Source organism: Crotalus tigris, unplaced genomic scaffold (genome assembly GCF_016545835.1).
Source record: "Crotalus tigris isolate CLP2741 ecotype Arizona unplaced genomic scaffold, ASM1654583v1 scf7180000017663.5292952, whole genome shotgun sequence".
Taxonomy (NCBI): domain Eukaryota; kingdom Metazoa; phylum Chordata; class Lepidosauria; order Squamata; family Viperidae; genus Crotalus; species Crotalus tigris.
In genome coordinates, this window is record NW_024096550.1 from 321,469 (window position 1) to 338,508 (window position 17,040).

The 17,040-nt window shown below is 52.6% G+C and overlaps 1 protein-coding gene across 5 annotated transcripts in view; it reads right to left on the bottom strand.

The window, feature by feature from the left end:
- ABLIM2 (actin binding LIM protein family member 2) overlaps nt 1–15,322 on the bottom strand; it is a 34,228-nt gene extending 18,906 nt beyond the window's left edge. The window contains exons 1-8 of one of the 5 annotated variants that reach the window (XM_039335879.1): nt 15,085–15,322; nt 7,607–7,753; nt 5,794–5,977; nt 4,132–4,235; nt 3,528–3,654; nt 3,328–3,421; nt 1,936–2,023; nt 615–673 (exon numbers count right to left, since the gene is read on the bottom strand). In XM_039335879.1, coding sequence (XP_039191813.1) covers nt 615–673; nt 1,936–2,023; nt 3,328–3,421; nt 3,528–3,654; nt 4,132–4,235; nt 5,794–5,977; nt 7,607–7,753; nt 15,085–15,178 — 897 coding nt within the window. In that variant the 5' untranslated portion in view covers nt 15,179–15,322. Of the gene's footprint in view, nt 1–614; nt 674–1,935; nt 2,024–3,327; nt 3,422–3,527; nt 3,655–4,131; nt 4,236–5,793; nt 5,978–7,606; nt 7,754–14,182; nt 14,430–15,084 lie in introns of those variants that run through there. The other 4 variants (XM_039335883.1, XM_039335882.1, XM_039335881.1 and 1 more) reach the window with 4 other exon arrangements.
- Nucleotides 15,323–17,040: the final 1,718 nt, after the last annotated feature.

The window sequence follows — 17,040 nt, forward strand, 5'->3', positions numbered from 1 at the left end:
CTGCCTAAAAAAGGGAGGCTGAATTCGTTTGCCACTCTAAGCCCAGGATCCAAAAACCTCTTGCTTTGCCTGCCTGTTTATGGGGTGGCAGAAGTTTCACAAGATCACCCAGTGGAATGCGTTCCTTTCCCAGGTGGGCTGGAGGGATGGGCCAATGCAGGGGGGATCAATCAGTCCAACCAGGCCAACCAGGAGGGAGGCTGGGCTCTCCACGGCCTTGGTAGAGCTGTTAGAGGGAGGGGCATTTAGACTCTCCTCTTTCCACAGAGGCCCAGCTGCAATGCAACCCAGCTTGGCCTCCACGCCACAATGGGGGAACCACCTTCAATGGCTCTGGAAAGAAAGAAAAAGCACCCCCAGTTTGACAGATGTGAGTTAGGGCGATGGCAGTCCCGGGAGTGGAGCCTGGAGATTCCCAGGACATTTCCTCATTGCTTTCTCGGAGGAAAATGGAAAGTTCTGCCAGCGTTGCCTCAAAGAGGAGGTTCTTTTGAGCTCCCGGCTGGTGGCTGGGGGATTTCTGGGCAGCTAGGAAGAGGCGGCTGGATGCTGCCCTGTGCTCTGAGAAAGACGTCCAGCAGGATATAAAATAAGATCCAGCCGGGCCCCCTTACCTTGGCCTTTTCTTCACCTTTGGCTGCCTGCCTACAGGCTGGGTGCCAAATAGAAGATCCTGAAAACAGAATTAGAGTCTCAGTTAGCTGTTTGTCCAAGTTTTTTCTTCAGCCTTCTGCCTACAGACGACAAATGACCGCTTTACTGGACGGTTCTGCCCAGCCACGGATTACAGAGGGGAGCCCCCTTCAGACCCAGCCCTGCCCTCCTTCATGGGTCGCCCTCCTTGCAAACATCCCCACAGCTTTTCTTCGGGGTGGGGGCTTCCCTCCAACTCCTGGCCAGTCTGACCTTCCATCACTCAGGCGGATGCCGCCATCTAGCTGGACAGCCAGGAATTAAACAGGGAAGGTTTCATTCCTCTGGAGTTGGGGTGAATGTGCTAAACCAAGTTCAGAGGGAAGGGTGATGTCTCCACGTGTGAGTTAATTATTTGCACGATTCTAAGTATGGGACAATGTTTTGATCCTTTCAGTATCACGGTCACCGGACACACAAAGGTCATTTGGGTATTACTAAGCAACCAGCAGCAGCTTTTTAGAAACACAATGGGACAACTCGCTGTAGTGAGCTGCCCGCAGTGAGTTGGCCGCAATGAGCTGGCTACGGCAAGTTCAGGAATTCTGGGAGTTGAAGTCCATGAGTCATAAAAGAGCCAAGGTTGCCTACCCCTGTCCTAAATATACATTGTACATATATTTTTTGGGGGGGGGAATCACAGCCCGTTTATTCAGTTATTTTTTAGACTATTTCCCTTACTGAAAGTGAATGATCCCAGTGAAAGCTCTGTCTGGCATTGCGTATGAAACAAAAACCTTGCAAACTGGCTGTCCCTCCTGCTTAAGAAGCCCCAGAGCCAGCTGTTGCAGACTGGAGGACAGCTCTTCTGGCCACCCCGGAAGTGGTTTGCATTCAATATACAGCTCCTCCTCGCTACTGGAATTGTTGAGACAGTCTCCCATTTCTCAAGGGTGCTTTTTTCAAAAGGCAACTGGACTGTTTTTTCTTTGAGGAAGAAGACAATGTGCTTCTTATCCAAGAAGCTTCATCACTTCTGAACCTTCATCGGTCAGAACTGGTGAAGCTTCTTGGATGAGAAACAAAATGTCTTCTTCCTCAAGGAAAAAACAGTCCAGTTGCACCCTGGAGACAACCGTGACTGAGAATCATATTTAGCCTCCCATTTCAAACACAAACTAACCGTCCTGAACTCCTGACAGGATATCTCGAGGTTGGAATATCTGGAATCGGATGAGAAACATTTGCCCACCCCAAATGCCAGTCAATTCGCAGGCCTGGCTGTCCGAGGGGTTGGTTTACCTTGAAGATACATCTCCTCCCCTTCGGCGAACATCTGGCTGCACCTGTCACAGCAGGCACAGGTGGGGTGGTAGTGCTTTTCTCCAGCCTGGGGGAGGGGGGAAGTAGTGAATGTGAACATAATCACGGAGGGCACAATCACTTCCTGTCCCCTGAAGTGCGAGGCCAGTTGTGTTAAAGAGCCGACTCGCAAGTCACACATAAAACTGCTTCCGCCTGGCTTCAGGGAAGAGGCAGCTTTAAATATGTGAAAAGATCCTAAATACTCCCGGTTTACTTCACAGCGGAGATACAGTCACAACCTTGCTTTACAAAAGAAAATAAAAAGGCTGTAACTAGTAATTTATCAAACAGATGACAAAATGTAAAAAAAAAAATCTGCTTTACAGTTTTACTGTGTTTTGAAATGATGATTTTTGTGGGTTTCCCCCCCCCAGGCTTGTCACTGCTTGCGTTTCCCTGTCTCTTCTAGTGGCACTTCATAAAATCTATGATCTCTTCCAGCAGGTGCCTGGCCAGTTCCTTTCCACACGCCCTGCCCAGTTTCTTCCACCAGTTGCAGTAACTCTTCTGCCTGTGATTGATCTTTCGGCTTTAAATAGAAGGCTGGATTTAGCCTGAGCTTTGCATATAAGCACCCGCTGCCTGCCGGGTTTGCCATGGTTGAACAACTCCCCCCCAGGGGATAAAAATCCATCTGAGGCCTTAAAGTCACTTCCTCCCATAGGAGCAGGGTAAGAAATGAAATTACACGATCATGAGTGGGGCACTTCCTTTCCAGAGGGGAGGAAGGGCGTGGGGCAGAGAGCCTGCTGCCCTGAGCAGATGGACGCCACCGGGCTCAGGTTTTCAGGATCTGTCCTCCGTTCTCTGCTCCAAGTTTTAAAAGGGGGCTTTTAAAGTTCTAGCCTGGATTTTAAAAGTGAGAAAAGCGGGGAGGGGGGAGGCAATCAATGGAGTCTCAGGCAAGGGAACCCCCATCATCCCCTCGGCCAGATTCCGTTGCTCGCCTTCCTTGAAATCCTGCAGTGTCCAAGAAGCAGGTCTGACTGGAGAAGGAAGAGCAAGAGAACTATCCAAAATAAAGATGTCTGCCTCGAGAAACAGGGTCTCTCCTGATTTTTAAATGACATTAAACAAAGCTTCTGCTACTGTGATGGAATGTGGCCTGGATTCCCAGGAGGGAGGGACTGCTTTGGGAAGTTTGGGTGGCAGGAAGAGTGTTAAGAAGCCTCTTCTTGCTTCACTCCAGCAAGATCCTGTAGGCGAAGAACAGTAAAGGAAACTACTCCGAAGTAACTCCATGTGTCGTTCTTGGGGCCCGACGGGTACCTCACGAGTCAAACTCTGCTGCTTTTTTCCTGCTGCGCCTTTCTTTTAGCCTCGCCTTACCTCCAAAACTCTGCCGGTGATAAACTTCCCACAACGGTCACAGTGGATCCCAAAGGTAGCGTGATAGTCTCTTTCGCAGTATGGAACGCCATCCCTGCAGGGGAGAAAAGATCACGGCCACGCAGCACTTCAGAAGAACAGCTGGCACTACCCAACCTGCACCCCCCCCGCAAGGTGACCGAAGGGGGCCCCCCACTTACTTGCTGATGTACTCCCCGGTGAGCAGCTTCCCACAAGCCTTGCACTTGAAGCAGGCCAGGTGCCAGTGCTTGTCCAGAGCCACCAAGGACTGGCCGTTCTTGATTTCGGAGCCACAGTTCCCGCAATCTGTGAAGAGGAAGTCAAACCTCCGGAAGCTGCACCTGCCACACCCACCAGGCCTTGCAGGGGATCCGACAAGACCGGCCTGGGGGCAGCCTCACAGCTGGACAATTAAGAGCCCCTTCAGGTGTGTGTGTGTCCCTGTCTGGAAGATCAAGCCGAGCAGGCTGAGGGGGTGTCCTGGGGCTCCACCACCGAGCAGCGATTCACATCGTGAACTGGGCCCAGAGCCAGGGATCAGCAATCAGGATCCATCCTATTCTCACCCAAACAGGGAGGAATCTGGCTGGCATAGGCTGCCTCCATCAGCAGCACCACGTCCCGCACATTGCAGGAGGCCAGCCAGAGGTTGAAAAGGTACTCTGGGCACCGTTTACTTAACATCAAACTGGAGGCTCCAGAGGCAAATATTCAGGGAGGATATTTTCCTCCAGCTATTAAAAGCAGCCGCTTCGCAATAGATTCCTAAAGATAACGACTTACTTCGGAGGGATGGAAAACTGGCACCAGCAGGGGGCAGTGAACATTTCTGGCAGATGCACTCCTTGCCATTGAAAGTCACCCGGTCCCCAGGAGGAAACGGCTGCCTGCAGAAGGATGTAGAAACGGCATCACTAAAGGGGTCTTCCGGCTCTCTTTCCCCTTTGTCTCCCCTCCCTTCAATCTTTTCCCCCGTGGAAATCCTCTGCAGAAGGGGTCATTTTCCTCCACAAACATTCCTTCACTCCCCTTCTCAGTCACCCGGATGACTCTTGCTTGTGGCTGCCCTTCAGATCAGACCAACATTTAACCGTCTTTGCGCAGACACACTGAAGGGCACAATGTTCACTTTCTGAAGGGGTATATTTTACACAAACCACATGAGCTGGAATGAGAAAGCTATAAAGGGTCATTCTCCAAGAATCTGAGAAGCTGCCTGGACCTCTCTCGACTAGCACGAAGTCTGTTCTGTATCAAGCAAGGAGGCTGCTGCTACCTATTACTTGATACGGGCAGATTAACTCCACGGAAAGGCTGCATGCAGATTACTTTAATTCACCAGGCATTCTCCAAACATTAATTTACAGTTACTGTAGAGATCCTTCTGAAATACAGGTCATAATCTGGACCCATCACGTAGTTAAAAAAGGATAGCTTCTTCCATGCTAACGAAGCAAACAGATCTTGTGGCTGGACTTCATAAAGACCTCGCTGGCTGGCACGTAGCCAGGAAATCCGGTACCTAATCTGAAGTCCCTCCCAGTGGCCAGTCCGAATACAGATATGACCAGGTAACTTAAACTACATTACCCAGAAGGCTATCCCTTAAGGGGAGAGTTCTTAATTCCTAAGAGAGCTATACACTCTGACCAGCACAAAGTCTCTCCAGAACTCTTCTAGGTCTTATCCAAAGCAGGGATGGAGAAGGACACAAGAAATCCCCACCATCACCCCCAAACAAACAGCCTGGAGGACTGGACATCATCAGTCACAGGCGGGAAATCAAAGTTTCTCCTCCTCTGAGATTTGGGGAATTCTGATGTGTTCCCAAAGGCTGCAGCCGAGTGGACAAGTTTTCAGAGGAGAGAGAGAAAAAAAGGAGCATCTCAAAAGCTGAGAACCAGAGCAGAAAAAAGTTTTCTCCAAAGACCTCCGAGACCCCCAGTTTCGCAATCTGGGAGAAAGAAAGTCGAGCAATTCGGAGAGACAGTCACCTTCCTGATTTCACTAATCAACAAAGGCCGGCATTCTGCCTGCATCCCAGCCCCTTTCTCTCCTGGCATTAAATGGGATTATTAACACCCTGGGCAATTCCGGCCTCTCCGGTTGTTGAAGGTTTGACAAAGAGGCCAGAGGCTGTTGGGCTGCCTCTCTCCCTTCTAGAGGGTGTGTGGGGGGGGGAGGGGAGGGTTCTGGGATTACAGGGACAAACAGATCTGGGCGGCCCTTGAGGCTCACAGCACTTGGGAGCCATGTTGGGCCCCTGGATGGAGGCTTCCGGCTTCCCCATCAGCAGAGGATCTGAACTGGAGTGAAGCCGGTTCTTGGATGGCGCCCCAGGTTCTTGTCCGCTGCCCTGGACACTCTCTGGAGCAGCCCCAGGGGAAAAACAGCGTGGGCCGAACCCGTTTTGGAAAGGGGAAAAGGGGGCGCCCAGGCGCCTACCTGCAGAGCACGCAGACGAAGCAGCGTGGGTGGTAGGTCTTCCCCAGGGCGGAGACCACCTCGCCCTCAATGAACTCATTGCAGCTGAAGCACCGGGTGCCGTAGAGCCGCTGGTAGTCCGAGGTGCAGATGTGATCCCCCTGCCTCACGAAGAAGCCCCCCTGGGCCAGGTCGCATCCGCAGGCTGCAAGCAAAACAGACCCAGGGAGCTGAAGCACAAAGCCTCCCTCTCCGAGGCCCCAGGCCAGGCACCGGGAGCGGTGGGGGAACAGGCCAGGCATCTGACCGTTTCCCCCTCATCCTCCTGCAGGACCCCCTGGGAACCAAACCATGGGGGGGGGAGAGGTCCCTGTCCTCTTCCAGCATCGGTCGGACTAGAAGATGTCCAAGGTCCTGGGGCCACCAGCTCACAAGGCGCTTCTCCCCACCGAGAGAAGCAGCAGCGACACCCCCACCCCAGAAATCTAAGGGACCAGCTGCTCAGGAGTCCCGAGACACACCTTTGGGTTGTTTGGAGAGCTGCCTTCATTCTTATGAACAGAGGCCGTGGCCTGTTCTGCAAAAGGGCTGCAGGTCCTCTCGTCCAGGCGCCCGCGTCCGAGCCAGAGCCCACGGCCAGCATTGCATTTCGGCCACAGAGGCCCCGTGGTAATAAGCTCTCCTGCTCCAAAGGGCCCCAACCCCCGGCATTCCTACCGAGCGGGAGCCTGTGAGGGGCACCGGGCCTTTGCAGCCCAGCTTACGCCAAGGCACAGCCGCTGCTTTGGACGCGGCGTCTCTGCTGTGCCCTCCTGGTTGGCCCTGGGAACGCGGACGCCCTGATTCTAGCTTTCATGATCCAGCAACTGTTTCCAGCCAGCCACTGGCCCGTCCCTCTCGCGCCGTGTGCCGGCTCTCCAGGATGACATTTCAGTTCTCTGGAAGGACCCTATTTTTAGATTTGCCCAGGGAGGGGTCTGCTCTGGGCCAACTGCCTGAGCCCCCCCCCCCCGCCCCCGCCAGCAATGGCCTTGTGTTTACATAGTGTTTACTATGAAGTTACCTCTTAACCCTGCAGTCTCCTCACTGGCCAATCTGTGACCGTCGCAGAATGCTTCGGTCTCCTTCTGATGTGCTCAGAAGAGGCCCCTCTTCCTTTCCCAGGAAAAGCCAAGACCAGAAAAAAATCCGATTCTCCCTTCCCTGGAAGGGTCCTGGGCCTTTCTTCGCCCGTGGGAAAACAGGACAGTGAAATTAGGGTGGGGTGTGACTGCGCCACTGAGAGTTGACACCCAGTTGCTGCTACAAACCCTGAAGGCTGAGGCTTGGGAGAGACTTAACGCCACGGAGAGGGCCTTTCCTCCCAAGCCTCGTCCTTTGTGTTTGTAGCAGCAACTGGATCGTCAACACTCAGTAGCACAGTCACACCCCACCCTAATTTCACTGTCCTATTTTCCCACGTGCAAATTATGTTTCCCTCAATTAATTTTCAGCTCTGGGGTATAATACAAATCTAAACCTCTGTTCAGAAATAAGGAACGATATAATACCCTGGCTATGCGTAGACGGGGGGGGGGGGAGGAGAAGGTTAGCATGTGTGTGGGTCAAAAAAGACCAGCGGTTGGCTGTGACTATGTGATTCCTGCATGCAATACCTGCAAAAAGGGGACAGGACCCTCCCCTAATTTAACTGTCCTATTTCCCATGTGTGAATGTCTGCAAAGCGTGCCGGTGTGCAAATTTTAGGGAGGAACATCCGGGCCCCCTTATAGCAAAATGGCAAAAAAGCTCAGTGTTCACGTCATTTTCCCACTACAGAAGTTATCGCACGTACCTTTGCAAACGAAACACTTAATATGAAAATACTTCTTCTGCACTCTCAGCACTTCTCCTTTGCACGGACTCCCACAGTTGTGGCAAAGGATGGCGGCTCCGGAGGGCGTCTCCAGGTGGCTGTGCACAGCCTGTCGCTGGGAGGCTGCTGGAAAGGGAAACGGCCTTTATTCAGAGGGTTACAGAGAAGGTGGCTTCCATCCCTGCTTTGGTCCTTCAGCAGAGACCGACCCGACTCTGCCTGTCCTGGAACGGGGGTCTCTAACAGTGGCCATTTTATGACCTGTGGACTTTAACTCCCAGAATTCCCCAGCCAGCAAGAACCAACAAGTGAAGGAAAACAACTGTTTCTGCTTGAAAATAGGGCAAAAAAAAAAAAAAAGATAATTTAGGAAGTATAGACCACTCACTGTCCTCAGCACCTGGAAGAATCCTCAAGTAGATCATAAAAAGATCCATGAAAACAATGGAGAGGGATTGTTTCTGAAATTTTGAGATGGGGTGGAGAGGACGTTGGACAAAGTCCATTTCCCACAGTGGTTTCTTTAACTCAATAATTATCAGATTTTTTTTCTTTTTACGACCCAGTAATCCCTTTTTTTTATTGAATTTTTTTTATTTTTTAATATACAAGCATTTATAAAAATACAATAAAATTTTAAAGTAGAAAAAAAAACCCACCCCCTTACCCTCCCTCCCGCCCCCAACCCCCCTCCCTTCACTTCCCAGAGCAGAATACAGGGTTAATAATAACAAAATTTATAATAATTAAGAAAAAAGAAAAAAAAGAAAAGAAAAAAGAGAAAAAAAATTTATCATAATTAACCTTTAACTCCATAACCTATGAAACAAGTGTACCGATCTTCGGTCAAGGGTATACGATAGCTGCGCTCCCCTGCTAGAACCTCCAAACAAGCTCAAGGTCCCAGTAATCCCTTCTATCGGGGTGGAGTCTGGGCGATTGAATGGAGCTGAGCATTTACTGGCCAGATGCCCTCCCTGATACCTACGTGGAGATCGCAGTAGGTATTTTCTCTTCATGCCCTGATAAACATCTGTCGCCGCCTGGGATTGAACTCTCAACCTCCGAGTGGGAGGAGAGGGTCTTCCCCTCTAGGCCACCAGACCGCCTTAACTATCATCGGATAATTACCTTAATGAAATTAAGAGCGATAATCATTTTCATTTCCTACAGGGTGTGTAAAGTAAAGTGTTTTATATGGAATAAGAGAGGCTATTTGTCTACTTGTCCCCTATTTTTATGATCGTTCAGGCATCAGGTTGTTTGCTTGTGAACTTGCCCAGTACGTTGCCTTCCTATCAAAGCCGGACCCTTCATGGTGGCCTGGCTGCACCAGGACTGATGCTCGAGCGGTGTCTCTCCTACCCATCCAGGCTTTAATTGGATTGCTGCCCTCCTTGGCTGCAAGTAAGCTTGGCATTGTGGATCTACACCCAGCAGGAGCCTGGAGAGAGGATGTTCTCCTGGGCTAAATTAATGATGGTAATTATGCAGCAGAAAGTCATTTTAAAGAGAATAAAATGCTCAAAAAATAGTTACCTTGGAGATTTAAGCCTGTGTTTCAGTGAATGCTGGCAGATACTCCTTACACTGTTTTTAGGGAAAGTTCCATTTGTTAAGAAGAAATATGCAGACTAGGAAAGTTTCACTTCTAACTAGGCTACTAGATAGAGAGAGGCAAGCTGTGGGCAGGGGGGCAAGCAGGGGACAAGAGAAATGAAAGGGCCCTGACCCTCACACACGCAAGGGGTCCTTCAGATAACAACAGACCAGTTGGAAGACGAGACTCACCGATGGACGGAGGCAGGGGCTTCCCTTGATCTATCTCCCAGCATCGGCCTTTGTGGTGGCCAATGGGAGGAGAAGAGGCCGTTCTCCTCCTCTTGGCCACCATCTTCTCCCAGGGTCCTCAGAGCATCAGCCGCCAACAGCTTTTGGGAGCCAGTCCTGCAGACGGACATGTCTGGAGTTTGTAAATCCAGAACTAGGACTGTTTGGCGTCAGTTGCTCCTCTCTTCACAGTAATGAATTCCTTCTTTCTGTGAGAACTGAATACCACCTTTGTCTCTCCTAAAATTAGCACAAGCTTGAGTTCAGCCACTCCAAAGATAGTAGCCAGAAATCAGGGAGAGGCTGGCGGCCCTTTTTTTATTAAAAGGCAGAAGCTTTTGTTCTGGCTGCTCTTCTAGTGATTTGCAAGCCCCTGTGGCTTCATAATTGGCCAGACAAAACCTATTCAGCCACGGGTTATGGCCAATTGCTGCACCGATGTGATGTCCACTTGTAGACTATCCTCAGCTCAGTCTGAATCCAGGTGGCCGGATGGTTCAAGGTAGCTGCTGGCTGGCAGATTCGACTTCAGCTCAATTCATCCCCCAGGAGTTAAGCCCTCCGCCCAGCCCTCTGGCTGCAGTCCTGCTTGTGTTAGCCTGGCACTTGTTTTCCTGCCTTCGGTTCTCCCCACTGTGACCGTCTCTGGTCTAGTTTGTGTCGACACATCCAGGAGCTCCCCAACTCTGCTCCTCTATTTCCTGTTCCCAGCTTCGCTGTTCAATCTTCCCTTGGGAAATTTGGCTTCCACAAGGAGGCTGACCGGAGGAGCCTCCAGGTGCTCTAAACCAAATGCCGCGTTCAGTTGAGGAGCTGACTTCTTTCTTCATCTCTTTCAGTCTCCAAAATCCCAAGAGGCTTTTCACCCAGATTGGATTAATTTGGTCGCCACAATGTAAAAAAGATGTTGAGATTCCGGAAAGAGTGCAGAGAAGAGCCACAAAGACTTGACTGGAAGAGCCATAAAGATTTGACTGGAGGCCAAAACATATGAAGAACGGTTGCGGGAACTCAATATGTCTAGTTTAACGAAGAGAAGGACGAGGGGGAGACAGGATAGCAGTCTTCCAAAATCTCAGGGGCTGCCCCAAGGAAGCGGGAATCAAGCTATTCTTCAAAGCACCTGAAGGCAGGACAAGAAGCAATGGATGGAAACGCATCAAGGAGAGAAGCAACCCAGAACTAAGGAGAAATTTCCTGACAGAACAATTAATCAGTGGAACAACTTGCCTCAAGAAGCGGTGGATGCTCCAACACTGGAAGTTTTTAAGAGGAGACTGGACAAACATTTGTCTGAAATGATGTAGGATTTCCTGCCTGGTATAGAAGACCTCCAAGGTCCCTTCTAACTCTATTATTCTGTTAAATAAATGAATGAATCAACAAAACAAACCACAGCAATGTTTTCCTCTAATTCTCCGTGCAAGAAAGGCCTTTGTGTCCAGAACTTCCGTGCCTCTGGCTGCCTCTGGCATTTCCACAGCAGCAGCAGCAGCAGCAGCAGCAGGGATAGTTTCACCAGGGTCCTCGCCAGTTCTATGGCCTCGTAATCCTCAAGCGGCCACACTCTAGTCTTTTGTTGTTTTTCCAAACGGACAATATTTGAGTGTTTCCCATGTGCCTGGATCTTGTCCATTAACCTGACTTGTGTGTGTGTGTGTGTGTTAGGTTTCTGCAATTGTCTGCACCTCAACCAGCACTGTAAAACTGACCTGGAAGAGGGAACAGGGAATAGGGCAGAGGGATTGTCTGCTAGCGGCTGTTGGGTTGAGATCCTGAGGCTTGACCCTCAGCTGGCCCTGCTCTCCTCAGAGAGAGCTACGCTCGCTGTTCCATCCTTTGAGTGGGTGCATCATGGATCCTGTGCCCCGTGCGCCAGTTGCAGACCCAATCACGATACCTTCTCCCATTGAAGAAACACGAGAAAGAGAAGCTCCCTCAAACAGAGACACATTGAACTAGCAATAGGTGAAGTAGAAACAAGACAGGCAGAGCATGTGAAGACGCCTCCTCTTGTAGCCAAAGACGGTGCAAGATTCCTAGGGGCAAAGGGCACCAGCACGCTTCTCCTGTCTGTCTCTGGTCCAGGCAAGAGTCTGGGGGGCTGTGTAAATCAAATTAATCAACATGCTTGGCTAAAAATGCCCCCACCTGTCCTGCTTCAGAGGGCAAACGGCTTCTTTGTTGAACCCATTGCTCAACTATTTCACGAGCTTACACTAAAAGATTTTGACCCAATTTCCCCCCCCCTTAATTTTCTCTTGCCCGACACCTTTTCAGGTGTTTGAAGAGGGCTAGCATAGCCCCCTCTGTCTTCTCAAGGCTAACCAAGTCCATCCGAAGAATCTCCCTTCAGGGACTCTCCTATTTCTCCAGGCCTCCAGGCCTCTCTGATGCTCTCCTCCGATCCTTCCGAGAGTCCTGTCCGCAGGGCAGGGGTGGGGTATATCCAACCCAAAGAGAGTGGAGCTTTTGTCATTTGGAATCTGCAGCCCTTTTTCACAGCTGTGTCAGACTAATGAATCTTATTCAATTTACTGTCAACTATAATTCAAATGTCTTCTTTGTGAATATCCCCTATTTTATACCTGGACATTTCATTTCTGATTTTTAAATTAAAGACATTTCCTTCTGCTCGTTTCTCTAATCCACCAAGACAGTTTTGTAGTTTATTTCTGTCTATTGGAATATTAACCATCCCGCTCGATTTATGTCATCTGCAAACTTGATAAGCATCCTTTACCTCCCTCATCAAACACATTATTTAAAATGTTTCAGTGGGCCGAACTTTTCAGCACTCTTCCATCCCTCCAGTTTAACAGGAACCCCTGAGTCCCTTTCCATGATTTTTGTACTCCCTTACCTGTCATGCCATCCAACCCACTCAATGTAGCCTACTAATCAGATTGGCAGAAATCCATGTATTGTGCAAATTAACAGCAAAACATAGCAGCATTTTGAAGCACCACAAATTACAGATAACAAACGTATTTAAGTCATTTGATTAAAACAGCCAAAGTCCCCGCTCTGGCCTCTCCACTGCCTGCTTATACTGCCTTTTCTACGGCAGGCGGTTCCCTCCAGCATTTCTGGGAATAATCTCAGGTGGTCAGGAGCCTCTGTGTTTAAAGGGTCTCTCTGGGATGGGCCTGAGGCTGGTGCTGAAGGCAATCTGGCCCAAGACTTTGGCAGCAACCTGAACTGAAATACAACAGTAGCATTCCCTCTAGTAAGATTTTAAAGCGAAAAGAAGCCCCAGTATAAGGATTCCAGCAAGAAGACGCCACTGTTTGGAATCCATATAGATCTCATAGTGGGACTTTTGAGTCTTTTTCTTTTTCTTGTGGGACCTGATTGGGGGGGGCAATCCCTCTTCTTTCTCTCTCTTGGTGCCTCACCCTCCCTCTTGAGAGGCAGCTGACAGGGCAAGACTCGCTGCATGGGGGGATGGGGGGGGGCTTCTGTCAGGAGCTCTTGGAGCTGCCACGGGCAGCTGGGCCACCTGCGCCTGCTCACCTTCTCAGGAGCCACCATGCTGGGCATCCAAGGCCTCCCTCGTCTGCCCCCATGACTGCCTCTTGCCATTCCTCTCCCTCCAGGATCTTCTAGATCTCCCATCCGCGGGTGGAGTCCAGGGAGATCTAGTGGGTTTGCTCTTCCTGGGCCCTGAGGAGAGTAGGCCCTTCCCCAGTCTTTGGACCACTGAAGTGTGGGGCTGACCCTCAGCAGGCTCCCCAGCTCTGCCCTTTCTGCCCCCGGGGGCCCTTCTCAGCTGCAGCCCTCCTGGCCCGGGGCGCCCAGCACCCAGACGGGCGTCCCACTGGGGGAGGCGGGAGGGCCGGCCTTCCGCTTTCTTGGCTGCCAGGCCAGAGGGAGGGGCGGCTGCTGGAAGGCAGAGCAGGGACTGGGGGGTCCTCCCAGGGGCAGGAGGTGCCCCCCCTCGTCCAGTCCCCCGCCCTCGCCTGTCTTTTTGCTGCTATTGGCAAATTCACCGCCATTGCTTGCCCTGAATTTGCTGCAGCCGAGCAAACCCGGAGAGGCCTCGGGTGATGCTCCTGAGAACGCTCCGCTCCCGGACTTCGGACCGGTCGACCCCGAGGGATGCCGGGAGTTGTAGTTCAGGAGCCGCTCGAGGGCCACGGGCTCCCCACGCCCGCAACGGCGACCCTCTCCGCCTGGAATGTCTGCATCGCAGAATCGTCTCCCCGAGCCGGATATTAGCGCCGCGCCCGGTGCCCGAAAGGGAAAGCCGAGCTAAGCCCCCCATTGCGGCCTGAGGGTCGGGGCGGAGGGCAGCGCCGCAGGAGGCAGCCGGGGGCTTCCCGTCGCTGCGACACCTGCTCCCAGCAACGCCCAGGCCGCCCCGCCGGGGAGGGGCTGCGGCCGAGGCGCCCGGCGGACAGACCCGGCGCCTCGCGGAGCCTTCCGAGCCCAGCCTGCTTCCGCCGGGGCCGCAGCCGCAGCGGCCGGAGAGCGGCGCCGGAGGGCACCGGCACCTGCCAAGCGCAGCGGTGCCTGGGCCGCGGGGGGCGCCCGGAGGGGCCGGCAGCGCTCGGAAGCCCCCTCGCCCATCCCCCCGCCCGCGCGGCTCGGCCTGCCTGGCCTTCCCGGGCCCGGCGGGGTGGGGCAGGGGGACGCCCTCCCCCGCTTCCCCGGAGGGGCGGCAGCCGCAGCCGCCGCAGTCGGACGTGGCCGCCCGGCCAGACCCGCCCGCCCCGCGCCTACCTGCCGTGGCCGAGCTCATCCTGCCCGCCTCGCGCCCCGGCCGCGGAGGGGCTGCCCCTGGCGCTGGTCTGCGGGGCGCGCATCCCCCGGGCACCTGTTGCGGGGCGGCGGCGGCGGCTCCTCTGCGGAGCTCCTGCGGGCTCCCGCCTCCTCCCTGCGGCTGGCCAGCCGGGCGCGCCGCGGCGCTTGTGCGCGGCTGCGGCTGCCGCTCCTCCGCGCTGTCGATCTCCGGCGCAGAAGGTGGGGCGAGCGGCGGCGGGGCCAGGGAATCCGCGCCGGCCGTCTGCCAGCCAGCCAGGCACGGCCACGCTCCGCCGGGTACCGGCGCCTCTGCGGAGCCGCTGGGCTGGGCGCCAGCTGGACCCGGCGCAGACAGCAGGCGCGATGAGAGACCCGGGCGCCCCCCCCGCACAAGCCCCCCCGCAGTCCCGGGGAGGGCGGGGCCCGGGGAAGGGGCAGCTGGGCGCGGAGGGGGGGCGGTGAAGCTCCTGGCGGGCTTGGCGGGGCGGGGCGGGGCGGGGGCGGCTGAGCGCAAACTTGGACGGGCTGCTGCGCATCTCTTGGGGGCGGCCAGGCGGGCTCTGGGCTGGCGGCGGGCCCCACGATCCGGCCTGGGGGTCGAGGCGGCTTTCGGACGGCACTTCCCGGGCTCAGCTCAAGATCGCGGACGGGAAGGCACCGAGAGCGCCTCCGACCTGCCCGCAGCCGCCGCGAGTCTCTGCAGGCTGCTCCGGCCCTCGGCGGAGACCCCACTCCCGCGGGAACGGCCGCCTGGGGCGGTCTGCCCACCCGAGAAACCAGGCTGAAAGTCGGCACGAATGCCTCGGCCGAGGAGCCAGGGCCCCGCCGCCCCGAAGTGGGGAACCTTCTCTGGCCCTGCGGCAAACTCGGGTTTTACTCGCCTTTTCGGTCCCTGAGGGGCTGGGCCTCCTGGCTCCCAGGACCGTTGTTGTTGTTGTTAATTGCGAAGTCGTGTCCGACCCATCGCGACCCCATGGACAATGTTCCTCCGGGTTCCCACGACCGAGGCTGTGCCAAAGATGGGGCGCGGGCTGGTTTGGGCTCCCCCCTCCTGGCACCTGTGGCTGGTGGCTCAGGCAGCCTGGGGCATTTTTCCTAGCTCCAGCACGGTCGATGTATTCCTTTTATGCAAATAATAAACTAATCAAAAGGAAGAAAATTGTCTGTTTTAATAACCGTGTTAATAACTACTGCAACAATAAGGCTGTTTTTATTATTTTTTTCTATAATTTATATAATAAAACACTAGTCTTTGACTTGCAGCTGGTCAGTCATTGACCATTTGAAGTTGTGAAGGACACCCCTATCCCCCCCATCCCCGGGGGGGGGCATTTATGACCTGGATTCAAAGCTTGGGAGCTTGGCAACCGGGCTGTATATATGACCATTTCCAGCATTTTATGCCTCTTTTCTTAAAAAGCAGCATTTTTTTCAGCAAAACTGGCCTAAAGCGAACCCTTGCTTCACTTAATGACTGTGGCAGTTGCTTTACAACCGTCTCAAAAAAAGTTGTAAAATCGCACTGGTGGCTGATCCAATTTATGACCGTCATGAGTTATGACCGATGCGCACACTCCATTAACTGTTCACAATCTGAGGACTCCTCAGGGTGCCCGGATGGACCCTGATGCGTTGCTGCTGGGTTTCCTCCATCAGGGCAGCTGAGACAGAGGATTTCAACTTCCCAAATTCTGTGGATTGAAGTACACAGTCTTTAAAATTGCCCAGGTATTTACATCTATATGTGGAAAAGGAGAAGAATAAGCAGTCTAGTCAAAGCCAGACTTCATCCTAATTTAGAAGGCCAGATAAAAATCAAATGAAAACATATCCAATACTCTCAACGGTTTTCAGGACAAGTTCATGGGAGGCAGGACACGTGTCTGTTGAAAACAAACAAACAAACAAAATAGAATTGGTGCTCATTTGCTAAACTGAGGCTGCTCTTGTAGTCTTAATTCTTCTTGTAACACACAAAGGTCTACAGGGCAGCAAGTCTTAACTCCTTGAGGAGTGATTCATTTTTTGGCCTGTGAAGTCCAGAAAGAGAAAGAAAAACAAAGGGGAGAGGAGTCATGAGGGTGCCCTCAAAGCCCCCCAAGTTTACATACACCACAAAAACCCCAGTCTTATGAGATTCATGGGGTCCCCTCGCCCACCCTGACAGGCCCCTGTAAACCCTGTCATTCTGTTCTTCAGATGAACTTGATCGCCTAATTCAACAAGAAAGGTAGAAATGGAATATTTAAAATCAACAAGTGCTGAATTCTTGCTGAGAAAGGCCCCAAATCTGCATTTGGGCTTCGTTGTCAGGTAGATTTTCTTACTTAGTTCCTGGGGTTATTCCTTGGAGCTCCGGGCGGGAGTCAAAACAGAATGGCAGACGCAACCACAACATTGAAACCCGGACTCTTTTTTTGTGTGAGCGTGGTATAACTGTATTAAATATTTTATTTAAAAAACCAGATTAATATAAAGTGAGAAAAAAGACAGAAGAAATCAAAGAGAAAGCTAAAAATGCAAGAAAAGGGAACAAGAAAAAAACATTTGTCTTCTCATGTTTACCTCACAAATACCTTTTGCACCAATCTAGCTGGGCTTTAATTGGAGTTTTCCCGCCTTGAGCCAAGGCCGGAAGCCTAAAGTGAAGCCACAGTTAAGTGGCCAAATTTGCACTGTCCTCAGGGCTGTAAGGGAGGCGCAGGCGGAGCATTCCTCCCCCTGTGTGAGGAGAATTCACACATGCTCCAATCCCTTCACCCAATTGCTGGTCTCGGAAATTACCCAGTTCTTTTAAGCGAATTGCCTGACTTCCCCTCAAGTATCTCCTACCTGAA